This window comes from Babylonia areolata, chromosome 31 (genome assembly GCF_041734735.1).
Source record: "Babylonia areolata isolate BAREFJ2019XMU chromosome 31, ASM4173473v1, whole genome shotgun sequence".
NCBI classification, from domain to species: domain Eukaryota; kingdom Metazoa; phylum Mollusca; class Gastropoda; order Neogastropoda; family Buccinidae; genus Babylonia; species Babylonia areolata.
This window is the reverse complement of record NC_134906.1, coordinates 5,653,919-5,668,918: the sequence shown is the minus strand read 5'-3', so window position 1 is coordinate 5,668,918 and position 15,000 is coordinate 5,653,919. Positions and strand designations below refer to the sequence as shown.

General features: G+C 42.2%; 1 protein-coding gene and 1 non-coding gene across 3 annotated transcripts in view; one reads left to right on the top strand and one right to left on the bottom strand.

Moving 5' to 3' along the window:
* The window catches only part of LOC143276184 (EVI5-like protein), a 91,500-nt gene that overhangs the window by 62,567 nt on the left and 13,933 nt on the right, over positions 1-15,000 (top strand). Inside the window, exons 13-14 of one of the 2 annotated variants that reach the window (XM_076580619.1) lie at positions 3,550-3,579; positions 11,905-12,075. In XM_076580619.1, the coding sequence (XP_076436734.1) occupies positions 3,550-3,579; positions 11,905-12,075 (201 nt within the window). The remainder of the gene's footprint in view (positions 1-3,549; positions 3,580-11,904; positions 12,076-15,000) is intronic. The other variant, XM_076580618.1, reaches the window with a different exon arrangement.
* On the bottom strand, positions 12,757-12,828 carry Trnap-agg (transfer RNA proline (anticodon AGG)). The gene has a single exon. It is a non-coding gene; the product is annotated as a tRNA-Pro (tRNA).

The following is a 15,000-nucleotide window of genomic DNA, read 5'->3' as shown; positions in this document are numbered from 1 at the left end:
CTCTCCCTCTTTCTCTTCACATGCACACACACACACACACACAAGCACACACATGCTTGCACATACACCTACACAGATACACATATATGCATGCATGAGTATTGATGCATGCATGCACGCATGCGCACACAAGTACACTTGCACATACGCACGCAAAGACACACACACACACGCACACACACACACACACACACAAAGAACCACATACATACACACACACACACACGCACACACACACACACACACACAAAGAACCACATACATACACACACACACACAAACTCACACACACAATTATGTAAATCAGAGTGGATTTTACTTCATTTTGACATAGATTACCCTTATTGATGTGGATTCTTTTACATGCGCTAAGTACAGTTCACAATTTGGACCTCAGTTTATCGTCTCCTCCAAATGACTAGCATCCAGACCACCAATGAAGGTCTAGTAGGGGGGGAGCAAAACCTGGCGAGTGCAGGATTCGATCCCGTACCCCTTTGATTCTCACACTTCCTGGACATGAGTATTGCCGCTTTTCGCCAGCACTCCCACAGTAGGGTTGTTGTCGACAGTGTACATACATGCTTGGTCTTCTTCTCCTCTTCTTCTTCTTCTGCGTTCGTGGGCTGCAACTCCCACGTTCACTCGTATGCACACGAGTAGGCTTTTACGTGTATGACCGTTTTTACCCCGCCATATAGGCAGCCATACTCCGCTTTCGGGGGTGTGCATGCTGGGAATGTTCTTGTTTCCATAACCCACCGAACGCTGACATGGATTACAGGATCTTTAACGTGCGTATTTGATCTTCTGCTTGCATATACACACGAAGGGGGTTCAGGCACTAAGCAGGTCTGCACCTATGTTGACCTGGGAGATCGTAAAAAATCTCCACCCTTTACCCACCAGGCGCCGTCACCGTGATTCGAACCCTGGGACCCTCAGATTGAAAGTCCCAACGCTTTAACCACTCAGCTATTGCACCCGTCCATGCTGTGGTCAAATGCTCAGTTTTGACCACAGATTGACATGAGCTTACAGCTGGGCCTACAGCACAGTGAGAGCTGTCTGATCAATGGTTTTCTCCATTGCAGTGGGAAGCCATTTACCGTTTTAATCTTTTGTGAAGGACTGTGACTCTCAAACTAGGTCACAAAATTGCACTGGCTCTTAGTGCTGCAGCCTTGAGGGGCTAGTTGGCCTTTGGGAACCATCCCCAACGCCGACTGTCCTAAAAACCCTCTTGGCTGAGAGAGTGGGGGATGTAACTTGGGCAAGACACTCTCCACTATCGTCAAATTCTAGCCCAGATAGTCTTGGACAGCAGTTGCCTCCTCTGCTGTTCTGGTGGTCATAGTCAGACACAACTGACTATCATACATATACGTGCATGCGGATAGCATGCTATTCGTTGGCAGACTCAAGATTTTTATTGTGATGCATGGAGGTTGTTGTGGAAAAGAAAAAAAAGAGAAGAAGAAGAAGAAAAAAAAAAAAGTGTTTGTGACTGTTATACCTGTTTTCCTGATGATTGCCACTTTTTGAAACCATTATACGCTGACTTGGACACAGGCTTTGTGCCAACAGGTTGAACTTTACTGATATTATTATAATTATTATTATTCTTTGTTAATACTGCTACTATTATTAGTATTATTATTATCATCATCATCTTCAGCAACATCATCATTATCACCATTTTTATTATCATTAAGATTATTATTATTATATCATCATCATGATCATCATTATCATTATTATTATTATCATTATTATTATTATTGGTGTTGTTGTTTTTTGTGTTGGTGGTGGTGATAGCATGTATTGATGTTGCTGTAATCAGTTGTTTACAGTGCTAAATATTTGTTAATTCTTTATTTATACATTTCTTTTATTTTTTCTTTGAATGTTTCTTTATTTGATTGTGTAATATCCCCCCCAAAAAAAACACAACAAACCCCCCCCCCAAAAAAAAACCCCAAAAAAACCCACACCAACAGAATGTGCATTGACAGAGACAGAGTTCTTATCCTTTTGGCTTTGCTGTGACAGTAACTGGTATATTCTCCAGAACAAAAAGAATTCACATAAGCAGTTAATTACAAATTAAAATCAAGACCTAACTAAGCGCTATTGATTATTCTGCTAGCAGGTCAGGCATTTCTCTGGCAAATATGGATTAGTGTATATATATGGATTTGTCTGAACACAGTGACACCTTGAGAAACGGGGAAACTTAAACTACAAATTAGATCTGGAAGGTTTGGAGATGTTGTTGAAGGTGATTGTTCAGTTTGAATGTATCACTAGCCTGTGAGCCACTAGTGTGGACTGCACATGAGGGGAAAAAAGTTGTAATGAAAAAAAAAATGAAAAAAAAGAAAAGTAAAGTAAAAGGTATTCTCACTGAATTTATGTAGAAAAAAAGTTACAATAAAAAAAAAGGTATTTGAAACCTATCCTGCGTATATATCTCTCCTTCCAAAGCCCCCCTACCCCTCCTCCCCTCACACACATCCCCCCCCCCCCCCCCCAACCCCCCCCATGGTTGACTGACCGACAGGGTGAAATGATTATAAACATGAAAAACCCTGATTTGTCAGTTTGAGTGACGGGCGCAATAGCCGAGTGGTTAAAGCGTTGGACTTTCAATCTGAGGGTCCTGGGTTCGAATCACGGTGACGGCGCCTGGTGGGTAAAGGGTGCAGATTTTTCCGATCTCCCAGGTCAACATATGTGCAGACCTGCTAGTGCCTGAACCCCCATTCGTGTGTGAACGCATGCAGAAGATCAAATACGCACGTTAAAGATCCTGTAATCCATGTCAGCGTTCGGTGGGTTATGGAAGCAAGAACACCCCCGAAAGCGGAGTATGGCTGCCTACATGGCGGGGTAAAAACGGTCATACATGTCAAAGCCCACTCGTGTACATGCGAGTGAACGTGGGAGTTGCAGCCCACGAACGCAGAAGAAGAAGAAGAAGAAGTCAGTTTGAGTGAACATGGGAGTTGAAGCCCTTGAAGGTCACAACAGCAGCTGCAGGAGCTGAAAATATATTTTGATTTTATGAAAATTATCTTTCCTGCTGATGTTTTTTGATTATTTGCTTGGCCTTTGAAAACCATAGATTTTACAACGTATTGTTATTCGGGAGTGTGTGTTGTTTGTTTGTTGTTTGGTCTCATTCACAAGCCTTGTGATAAAATTTGAAGTGTACTAACTATGGTGTTGTTTTTTTTCTTTTTGATGTTTGCATTTGTTGGTGTTATATTTTCAGTTCACTCATGGTTGGATTGACATGATTTTCTAACTTAGATTTTGGCTGTTTTGTTGTATTATTTTGTGATGCACCTATGGTTGCCTTTTAAAATTTTTTTAAATAATTATTTTATAATTAATCACATCTTTCTGCCTGTCTCTCACTGTCTCTCTCGCTCTGTCTCGGTCACCCCCCCACGCCCCCTGACATCCCATTTCCCAAGACCCCTCTGTTGCTTGCGTTTCATTGACCTTGCCATGTGGATTGATTTGTTCTCTGGCTATTTATAGGTTGAAGCTAAATTGCTTCGTCAGCATGAAGTGAGTGGTTTCCCCTGTTTCATTCCTCGTTATTTTTTGGTTTTTGTTGTTGTTGTTGTTTTTTTTTTGGTTTTGTTTCAGTGTCTTTTGTGCCGTCCATGTATGTGCCACACTGTGATGCTCTTTTTTTCTCCCCCCCCCTCCCCTTTTTCTGCTCCCCACCACCAAACCCCCTGTTTCCCCCCCACCCCTCCTAATCCCCCACCCCACCCCCAACCCCACCTTGTGAATTCATGGTTTCTGCCATTTACTGTCTTAGCTTATCTATTATTTATTCACTTTTTTTTTTTTTTCTCAAGGCCTGACTAAGTGCTGTTGGGCTACGCCGCTGGTCAGGCATCTGCTTGGCAGATGTGGTGTAGCGTATATGGATTTGCCCGAACGCAGTGATGCCTCCTTGAGCTACTGAAACTGAAACTGAAAACTGTCATAGTTCATGATAATGTTGATTTGTTTGGATTCAATGTCATCTTTTTTTCTTTCTTTCTTTCTTTTTTTTATTTTTTTTTTTAAACAATGGATATTTGAAATCTTTGTTTTATATTTGTTGCAAGGTGTAAACATCTCCATCTTGATTTAACTTTTGTTAGAATTAAATATCTATTAAAAAAATCACAGCACGATTAAAAACATTAAAAAAAAGAGTTTATTACCGCTTGTTTCTGTGCCACCCTCACCCTTACCCATCCCATTTCTGTTGTAATTGTTTATTTTCTGCACACACCTTCTTCTTCTTCTTCTGCATTCGTGGGCTGCAACTCCCACATTCACTCGTATGCACACGAGTGGGCTTTTACGTGTATGACCGTTTTTACCCCTGCCATGTAGGCAGCCATACTCCGTTTCGGGGGTGTGCATGCTGGGTATGTTCTTGTTTCCATAACCCACCGAACGCTGACATGGATTACAGGATCTTTAACGTGCGTATTTGATCTTCTGCTTGCGTGTACACATGAAGGGGGTTCAGGCACTAGCAGGTCTGCACATAGGTTGACCTGGGAGATCTGAAAAATCTGCACCCTTTACCCACCAGGCGCCGTCACCGTGATTCGAACCCGGGACCCTCAGATTGACAGTCCAACGCTTTAACCACTCGGCTGTTGCGCCCGTCTCTCTGCACACACCATAAGTACAACCTTTTCTTCCCCCTCTCTCACTCATCTAGATACCTTTCTGTGAGGTTGAAGGTGTAGAGTCAGTGGATGAAGAGGCTGGGGAGAGGGGCAGGGTAGGGGAGAGAAGGCATAACAAACTTTTTTTTTAATTTTAATTTTTTTAAATTTTAAATTTGTTTTAATGATCTCCTGAGGAAGAAATTAAAATCTTTGGAAAGTTAAACCCCCTTGGCAGCGTTTTAATGGAGTTTTACTTCGACCTGATTCTGTAATTTATCAGATCGTTTGTGGTTGCCCGTGAACTTCCAAAGCTGTCTAGTGATGTTTTAGTCAGCCGGTGTTATGTTTTGTGAATGTGCATGCATATAAACACAGGCACAGAACAGTTGATGACTTTGTCGACAACGTAATGCTTGTTACATGTACATAGTTCGTGCATGTGAACACAGGCACAGAACAGTTGATGACTTTGTCGACAACGTAATGCTTGTTACCTGTACATAGTTCGTGCATGTGAACACAGGCACAGAACAGTTGATGACTTTGTCGACAACGTAATGCTTGTTACATGTACATAGTTCGTGCATGTGAACACAGGCACAGAACAGTTGATGACTTTGTCTACAACGTAATGCTTCTTACCTGTACATAGTTCGTGCATGTGAACACAGGCACAGAACAGTTGATGACTTTGTCGACAACATAATGCTTGTTACATGTACATAGTTCGTGCATATAAACACAGGCACAGAACAGTTGATGACTTTGCCTACAGCGTAATGCTTGTTACCTGTACATAGTTCGTGCATGTGAACACAGGCACAGAACAGTTGATGACTTTGTCGACAACGTAATCCTTGTTACCTGTACATAGTTCGTGCATGTGAACACAGGCACAGAACAGTTGATGACTTTGTCGACAACGCAATGCTTGTTACCTGTACATAGTTCGTGCATGTGAACACAGGCACAGAACAGTTGATGACTTTGTCGACAACGTAATGCTTGTTACGTGTACATAGTTCGTGCATGTGAACACAGGCACAGAACAGTTGATGACTTTGTCGACAGCGTAATGCTTGTTACGTGTACATAGTTCGTGCATGTGAACACAGGGACAGAACAGTTGATGACTTTGTCGACAACGTAATGCTTGTTACGTGTACATAGTTCGTGCATGTGAACACAGGCACAGAACAGTTGATGACTTTGTCGACAACGCAATGCTTGTTACATGTACATAGTTCGTGCATGTGAACACAGGCACAGAACAGTTGATGACTTTGTCGACAACGTAATGCTTGTTACATGTACATAGTTCGTGCATGTGAACACAGGCACAGAACAGTTGATGACTTTGTCGACAACGTAATGCTTGTTACGTGTACATAGTTCGTGCATGTGAACACAGGCACAGAACAGTTGATGACTTTGTCGACAACGCAATGCTTGTTACATGTACATAGTTCGTGCATGTGAACACAGGCACAGAACAGTCGATGACTTTGTCGACAACGTAATGCTTGTTACATGTACATAGTTCGTGCATGTGAACACAGGCACAGAACAGTTGATGACTTTGTCGACAACGTAATGCTTGTTACATGTACATAGTTCGTGCATGTGAACACAGGCACAGAACAGTTGATGACTTTGTCGACAACGTAATGCTTGTTACATGTACATAGTTCGTGCATGTGAACACAGGCACAGAACAGTTGATGACTTTGTCGATAATATAATGCTTGTTACATGTACATAGTTCGTGCATGTGAACACAGGCACAGAACAGTTGATGACTTTGTCGACAACGTAATGCTTGTTACATGTACATAGTTCGTGCATGTGAACACAGGCACAGAACAGTTGATGACTTTGTCGACAATTAAATGCTTGTTACATGTACATAGTTCGTGCATGTGAACACAGGCACAGAACAGTTGATGACTTTGTCGACAACGTAATGCTTGTTACATGTACATAGTTCGTGCATGTGAACACAGGCACAGAACAGTCAATGACTTTGTCGACAACGTAATGCTTGTTACATGTACATAGTTCGTGCATGTGAACACAGGCACAGAACAGTTGATGACTTTGTCGACAACGTAATGCTTGTTACATGTACATAGTTCGTGCATGTGAACACAGGCACAGAACAGTCGATGACTTTGTCGACAACGTAATGCTTGTTACATGTACATAGTTCGTGCATGTGAACACAGGCACAGAACAGTCGATGACTTTGTCGACAACGTAATGCTTGTTACATGTACATAGTTCGTGCATGTGAACACAGGCACAGAACAGTTGATGACTTTGTCGACAACGTAATGCTTGTTACATGTACATAGTTCGTGCATGTGAACACAGGCACAGAACAGTTGATGACTTTGTCGACAACGTAATGCTTGTTACATGTACATAGTTCATTTGGTTCTTTCTCCTTTCTGGTTCCCTCTCTCTCTCTTTGTGGTCTGTCTCTCTCTGTGTCTCTGTCTCATTCACTTACCCGCCCCTCCCCACCATGTACTGCTGTTGTATTGCTCATTCTTGTTGCTGGTTGGTGTCAGTTTTTTCTTTTTTATATATATATATTTTTGACTCACTTGTGTAAACAAAGTGAGTCTATGTTTTAACCCGGTGTTCGATTGTCTGTGTGTGTGTGTGTGTGTGTGTGTGTGTCTGTGTCTGTGTGTCCGTGTGTCCGTGGTAAACTTTAACATTGACATTTTCTCTGCAAATACTTTGTCAGTTGACACCAAATTAGGCATAACAATAGGAAAAATTCAGTTCTTTCCAGTCATCTTGTTTAAAACAATATTGCACCTCTGGGATGGGCACAAAAAAATAAAAAATGAAACCTAATTATATGCAAACTGCATTTACTGTTATATTTATATTTTTTTGTATTCTCTAAACTTGGCACTTTGATCTGATAGTCTGACCCAACAACAAGAGCCGTCATTATTATCATTTTCTGTTCAAACAGGAACTTCTTTTGCTAAGCATGGAAGTTTTATTTATTTTTGCAAACGTTTTGGTGCAGATAGTAAAAAAAAAAAAGAAGGGAAATTACTCTGTAATTAATGGTAGGGGAGTTAATTTGCTTTAAACTGATCTTTCTCATCTTAAACATTACATTTTGAGATTATACTCAATACATAAAAGGCTTGGATTTTTTTTTTTAAAGTGTATCACAAGTGAGTCTTGAAGGCCTTGCCTCTCTTGTTTCCCTTCAGTTGCTGCCTCAGTGTTTCTCTGAAGATACTGAAAATGGGTAATGTTCAACTTTAGAATACTAAACTCAGAGGGGCTTTTTAGACGAAAAACAAAGGGTATTTTAGGCTCACCTCGATGCGCTGAGTTGAATGGAACCCTCAGCTAAGCTCTAGGACCACTCCTTTCCCATGAAACTGCGACAAATACACAGTAAGCTGAGTACTCCTTCCCCACCTGCACGCCATTTTGATCGCAGTCAAAATGGCTTGCAGGTGGTTGCTCTGGCTGTGATCGGCTGAGCTTACTGTGTATAAAATTGTCGCAGTTTCATGGGAAAGTAGTGGTCGTACAGCTTAGCTGAGGGTTCCATTCAAATTAGCGCATCGAGGTGAGCCTAAGACACCCTTTGTTTTTCGTCTAAACAGCCCCCCTGAGTTTAGTATTCTAAAGTTGAACATTACCCTGAAAATGTTCCAGCAGAATTGATCGTTTGCAGCAACTGTACTTTCTCTGTCTTACCTTATCATTCATTTCATCTGTTCCATCATTTTAAGCACATCCTGATTGATGAGGACACTTTTGTCACAGATGTGTCAGTATTTGTTGAGAGTGCGTGTGTGTGTGGGTGTGGGTGTGTAGTGATATTGTTAGTGTTTAAAGAAGGACAAAAAAAAAAAAAAGGTGTGTGTTGTCATGTTCGGTGTTGTTATTTGTTGACACATGGTATACCTGTAACTGCTAGCACCTTTTTTTTTTTTTTTTTTTTTTTTTTTGTTGTTGTTTTTTTCCCGGACTTTCTTGGGTCGACCACCGTTTTATTATATATATATAAATTCATTATGACATTCAGAATAGATGAGAAAAAATGTGAACATAAACAATAACAGATATAAGTGATTATGTTGATATATATACCTACATATATACACACACACATATATATATATACACAAACATAGATACACACATATATATATATGCATACACACACATACACACACATATACATATACATACACATACATATATATATATATATATATATGTATATATATACACATACATACACATATACATACATACACATGCATATATAGTTCATTACACAATCAAACACATGAATCATTTTATGGTTTTTAGTGACAATATATAAAGTCACAGACACAAACACATACACCGAAACATAAGAACACGCGCACGCACGCTCGCACGCACGCACACACACACACACACACACACACACACACACACACACGTTTTGCTATGTCATTCATCTTTATGCTGAGTGCAGAGCTGCAGTCATTTCTAGCCCAGCCATGTTACCATTGTCTTCTACGTTCGTTGACACCCCCCCCCCCCCCCTTTTTTTTCCCCTATCGCTGTATCTTCATACTATTACACATCACATTACTGTTACAAAGACCTCTCTGATCGCTGTATCTTCATACGTTTACACATCACGTCACTATTACAAAGACATCTCTGATCGCCGTTTGTTTTTTGTTTGGGTTTTTTTTTGGTTTTTTTTTTTTGTAACTGCTAGCACCTTTTGCCTGCTTCATAATCACACACTTTGTAACCCACCCTTTTTTTTTTTTTTTTTTAAATATCGTCATTGTTGTTGTCTGTTATTTACTCTGTGCTGCCGCTGCCTGTAATTCATGACCATATTCAATGATGATGACTGTACTGAGAGTAAAAAATTTCCTTTGTGTACCCCCTTCACCCTCTGTTAACTACCCACCTTGTCACCGCTCATTGTCGCCTGACACTGTTCACTGTGTAGAAACCAGGAATGAGAGAGGAGGGATAAGGAGGAGTAAGTGGGGAGAGAGAGAGAGAGAGAGAGACTGAATGAATGAATGAATGAATCTTTATTTTCCAACGGTGAAGATATTAGCACTTTGGCCGACTTACACATCTGCCGTTGTTCTAAGAGACACACAAACATGTATGCATATAAATGTAGTTATACTGAGAGAGAGAGAGAGAGAGAGAGAGAGAGAGAGAGAGAGGTCATGAATGGTGTATATAATTTGTAACTTCTTCTTTCATGTAAAGTGCCCTGAGCTCTTAGAAAGAGTGCTGTACAAATGTTTATTATTATTATTATTATTATTATTATTATTATGTGACATAACATAATATAACATGACATGAGGTGTGACATAACATAATATGACACGAGATATTGTCATGAAATGTAACAGTGTTAATGTACGGATCTGTAGTTTTCCCTTTGTTAACTTTCATCTCGTTTGAAGTGTATTTATTCACCGTTTTGTCACTCTCTCATGTTTTCAGAGATGAAAGAACTGATCCAGTTTCTTACCTCTCCCAGAACTCTACCCCCCCTGCCCTCCTTAATGCATCACATAACATCTGCGTTGATATTGTTGCCAGTGTGTTTGGTTTCAGCTGCTTTCTGGAACTGTATCGCTGCTGCTTTTCAGATAAGCTGCTGTAATTAATTAACTTGGAAGTCATAATTATACATCTTCTGATTAAATACTAAAAGTTCATTTTGTAAAATTTTCAGGGTTTTCTTTCCAGACGTGTACCAGTTATGTTGGTAATAAGTGTAGTGCACTTAAAAGTTTGAGGATTCTTGATGTCATAATTTATTTATGACTTTTTCAAGTCTGATTCATTGGACTCTGATTGTTCAAGGTCTTTAGATGTACTGAGAATTTCACAGATCTTTCTTTATTTTATTTTTTTTTTTTTAACCCATTCTTTGAAATGTGACAGAGGACTTTAAATGTTGATAGAATCTTTCAGATTTTAGTTAGATTTTTTTTCAAATCCTAGATTTTTTAAGGTCTCTTTTTTTTTCTATTCAAGAATTTTTCATATCTAAGAATTTTTAAGATCTTTTTGGTTTTGTTTAAAAAAAAAAAATGATGCTTGTTGAAATGTGACAGATATGTTCCGGACATAGTAGAACTGTTAGAGTTGGTGTTTTTCCAACTCTTTGTCATCATCCATGTATATGTTTTGAACAGTGCAGCCAGAGGATGAGTGGATTTTTTTTTTTCCACAAAATACTTCACACATAACAAGCATTTCTGGCTTCATAAAATAATGTTTTTTGTGTCAGCTAATCTGTTTAAAACCACAGTTTTACCTCTCAACTAATCAAAACAATCAGTTTTACCTGTTTTACCTCACTACCAAATCAATACCCAAAGTTTAACTTCTCAACCAAGTTAATTTTTACCTCTCAGCTAATCAAAACAACCAGTTTTACCTGTTTTACCTCACTACCAAATCAATACCCACAGTTTAACTTCTCAACCAATCAAAACCCACAGGTTTGCCTGTAAGCCAATCAAAATCCCGCAGCTTGAACTCACAGATTGTCAAACCCCTCAGTTTTACTTCTCGAACCAGTGAAACCAGTTTTCCATTTCAGAATATTTTTCAGTGCAAACTTCAAAGGCAAACAGCACCCTGTATGTACAGAAACAAACATTTTAAATCTCTTTTGGGGATTTAAACAATCTCTCTGTCTCTGTCTCTGTCTTTCTGTCTGTCTCCCCCTCTCTCTGTCTCTCTCTCTCTGTTTCTCTCTGTCTGTCTGTCTCTCTACTTTGTGAATATTTCGAATATTTTTGTCCCCTTTGCCCTGAGGGCTGGATGAGAAAAAAGTACAAGTATGCTTATATTCCACTTCCTGCAAAAAAAAAACACACCCAAAACTTCGTTCGTTCGTTCTCTCTCTCTCTCTGTGTGTGTGTCTGTCTCTCTTTCTGTTTCTCTCTCTGTCTCACTCTCTCTGTCTCTCTCATTTGTTCGTTCTCTCTCTCTCTCCCCTTCCTCTCTCTCTTGTTCTTTCGTCCGTTCTCTCTCTGTGTCTCTTTCTCTCTCATCCATTCTCTCTCTCTCTCTCCCCCCTCTCCCCCCCTCCCCACTCCCCTCTCCCCTCTCTCTCTCTCCTTTCTCTTGAGACCAACAAGTTATGACGAGTGACCTTGACCTCGTGCAGGAGTCGGCGTCGCTGGCGGACCGGCTGATCCAGGACCAGGTGACGCGGGCCCAGGAGGCGGAGGAGTCGTACGCCCTGAAGAACCAGCTGTCCATCACCAGGCAGCAGCTGAGCGACACCAACAAGAAGCTGGAGGAAGCTCAGGACATCCTGGGGGATATTAAGAGACGGGTAAGAGAGAAAGAGAGAGAGACAGAGAGAGAGGGGGAGGGAGAGAGGTAGAGGGGAGGAAAGGAGGGAGAGAGAGACAGAGAGAGAGGGGGAGGGAGAGAGAGAGAGGGAGGGGGAGAGACAGAGAGAGGGGGAGAGAGAGAGGGAGGGGGAGAGACAGAGAGAGGTAGAGAGGAGGAAAGGAGGGAGAGAGAGACACAGATAGAGACAGAAATGGAGGAAAGGAGAGAGAGAGAGACAGAGATGGAAATGGAGACAGAGATGGAGGGAAGGAGGGAGAGAGAGAGAGAGACAGAGATGGAAATGGAGACAGAGATGGAGGGAAGGAGGGAGAGAGAGAGAGAGACAGAGATGGAAATGGAGACAGAGATGGAGGGAAGGAGGGAGAGAGAGAGAGAGACAGAGATGGAAATGGAGACAGAGATGGAGGGAAGGAGGGAGACAGAGAGAGAGAGAAGGGAAAGGAGATAGAAAAAGACAGAGATGGAGGAAAGGAGGGGGAGAGAGACAGAAAGACAGACAGTTTCAGTTTCAGTTTCAGTAGCTCAAGGAGGCGTCACTGCGTTCGGACAAATCCATATACGCTACACCACATCTGCCAAGCAGATGCCCGACCAGCAGCGTAACCCAACGCGCTTAGTCAGGCCTTGAGAAAAAAAAAGTGAATACATAATAAAAGTAGGGCTCGTCCGGGATTTGAACCCGGGACCTCTCGCACCCTAAGCGAGAATCATACCCCTAGACCAACGAGCCAGCAGACAGACAGAGATGGAGACAGAATTGCAAAAAAGGAGGGAGGGAGAGACAGAGATAGAGGAGAGAGGAGAGAGAGAGAGAGAGTTGGAGGAAAGGAGAGAGAGAGAGAGAGAGAGAGGGAGGAAAGGAGAGAGAGAGAGAGAGAGTTGGAGGAAAGGAGGGAGAGACAGAGGAGAGAGAGAGAGAGTTGGAGGAAAGGAGAGAGAGAGAGAGAGAGTTGGAGGAAAGGAGGGAGAGAGAGAGAGAGAGATGGAGGAAAGGAGAGGGGGGGGAGGGAGGGAGCTGAGCAACACATGGGGTCATAGTCAAGAGAACATCGTGCCTGAGGGTAAATGTGTACCTGCGGGTAATCTGCCTGAGGCAAGGCAAACTACCCACGTGTCCACAAACCCCAAGGCAAATTACCCTAACTACCTGCCAAGGGTGACTGCCCACCAAGCAGAAGTAAATATGGGGGATCCTTTTGCAGCATTTTTCTTTTTTTTTTTTTTTTTTTTTTTTTTTTTTTTAAAGGGAAAACAGGTGTGCTTTAGGGATAGTACGTGTTTTGCGAACTCTCTCGACAGTGTTCTGAGCTGTGGTGCGATGAGAAGTGAAACTGAGAGCATGCGCAGACGGGAATCATCAGGATTAAAAAAAAAAAAAAAAAAGGACAATGGGTTAGCTGTCTGAGCGAGAACTGCGTGTGTCTTCAATATGAAGATAACTTATCCCTCAAGGTAAACTGTACCCCCCGGGGTCCCAACCATGTCTAAGATAACTTGCCTGAAGGCAAAATGAATTTTGTCTTGAATACGGCCCCTGGAGGACGCTCAAAGACATCCTGGACTATGCCAAGACAGGGATCAGAGAGGGGAGAGAGCAAGGGAGAGAGAGGGTGGGAAAGAGGGGAGAGCAAGGGAGAGAGAGGGTGGGAAACAGAGGGTGGGGATGAAAGGAGAGAGAGAGAGAGACAGACGATATCATGACATGGGTGAGAGAGAGAGGGAGGGAGGGATAGAGGGATGAATCGATTATATTAGTGCAATCGCCCAATCGAGCTACATAGTTGTGTGACTTGGTTGGAGACATAATTTGACAAAAAACAAGAACGCTAGAGAATCGACAGACAAACAGAAAATAAGAAAAAACTTAGCCGTACGGAGAGCACAGGAACAGGAGTCTTGATGGCTGCTCGAAAAAGAGGGCGCTAGCCAGCGGGACAAAGGGGAGGTTACCTACTTCCGGGAGGTTATCGGCCGTAGTTGCTTTCGTTTTCTCCGCATAGGCGGATAGTAGTTTGCACAGGACAGGAATGTCAGACCCCTGCCGGAGTCTGCACTGGTTGGGTCACGGTAAGTATGTTATTTAAACGTAATTTTAGATGAGGGACACACACACACACACAGACACACACACAGACACACACACACACACGCACGCTCACACAGAGCTTCAGAAGATGAACACTCAGGGCGTGATTCTCGTTTATTTCAATATGAGCAGGGGCCATACCATTGTTGTCAGTACACACACACACACACACACACACACACAGCTTCAGAAGATGAACACTCATCACATGATTCTCATTTATTTCAGTATGAGCAGGGGCCATTGCATTGTTGTCAGTAAACACACACACACACACAGAGCTTCGGGAAGAAGAGAAACAGAAGAGAGAGAGACAGAAACAGCAAGAGAGAAAATAAGAGAGGGAGGAGAGAGAGAGAGAGGGGAGGTGGTGGTGGCGGGGGGAGAGAGACAGAAACAGCAAGAGAGAAAATAAGAGAGGGAGGAGAGAGAGAGAGGGGGGGCGGGAGGGTGGTGGTGGTGGTGGGGGTGGTGGCAGGGGGTGGGGGGGAGAGAGACAGAAACAGCAAGAGAGAGAAAATAAGAGAGGGAGGAGAGAGAGGGGGGGAGGGGGGCGTGTATTGAGATTGATATGGGGAGGAAGAGGGGGCTGGAAGGATAGATAAAGAAACGGAGGAAGAGAGAAAGAAAGAGGGAGAGAGAGAGAGGGGGGGGGGGCAGGGGGGGGGATTTGGAGGGAGAGAGAGGGAGGGGGAGAGAGAGAGAGAGAGAGAGAGAGAGAGAGATTCAGAAACTTTATTACTCAAGGATAAAGATTTTAGGCATTGCCTAGTCTTCCAGTCTGTCCTTGTGACAACAAAAACAGTAACGATAAGA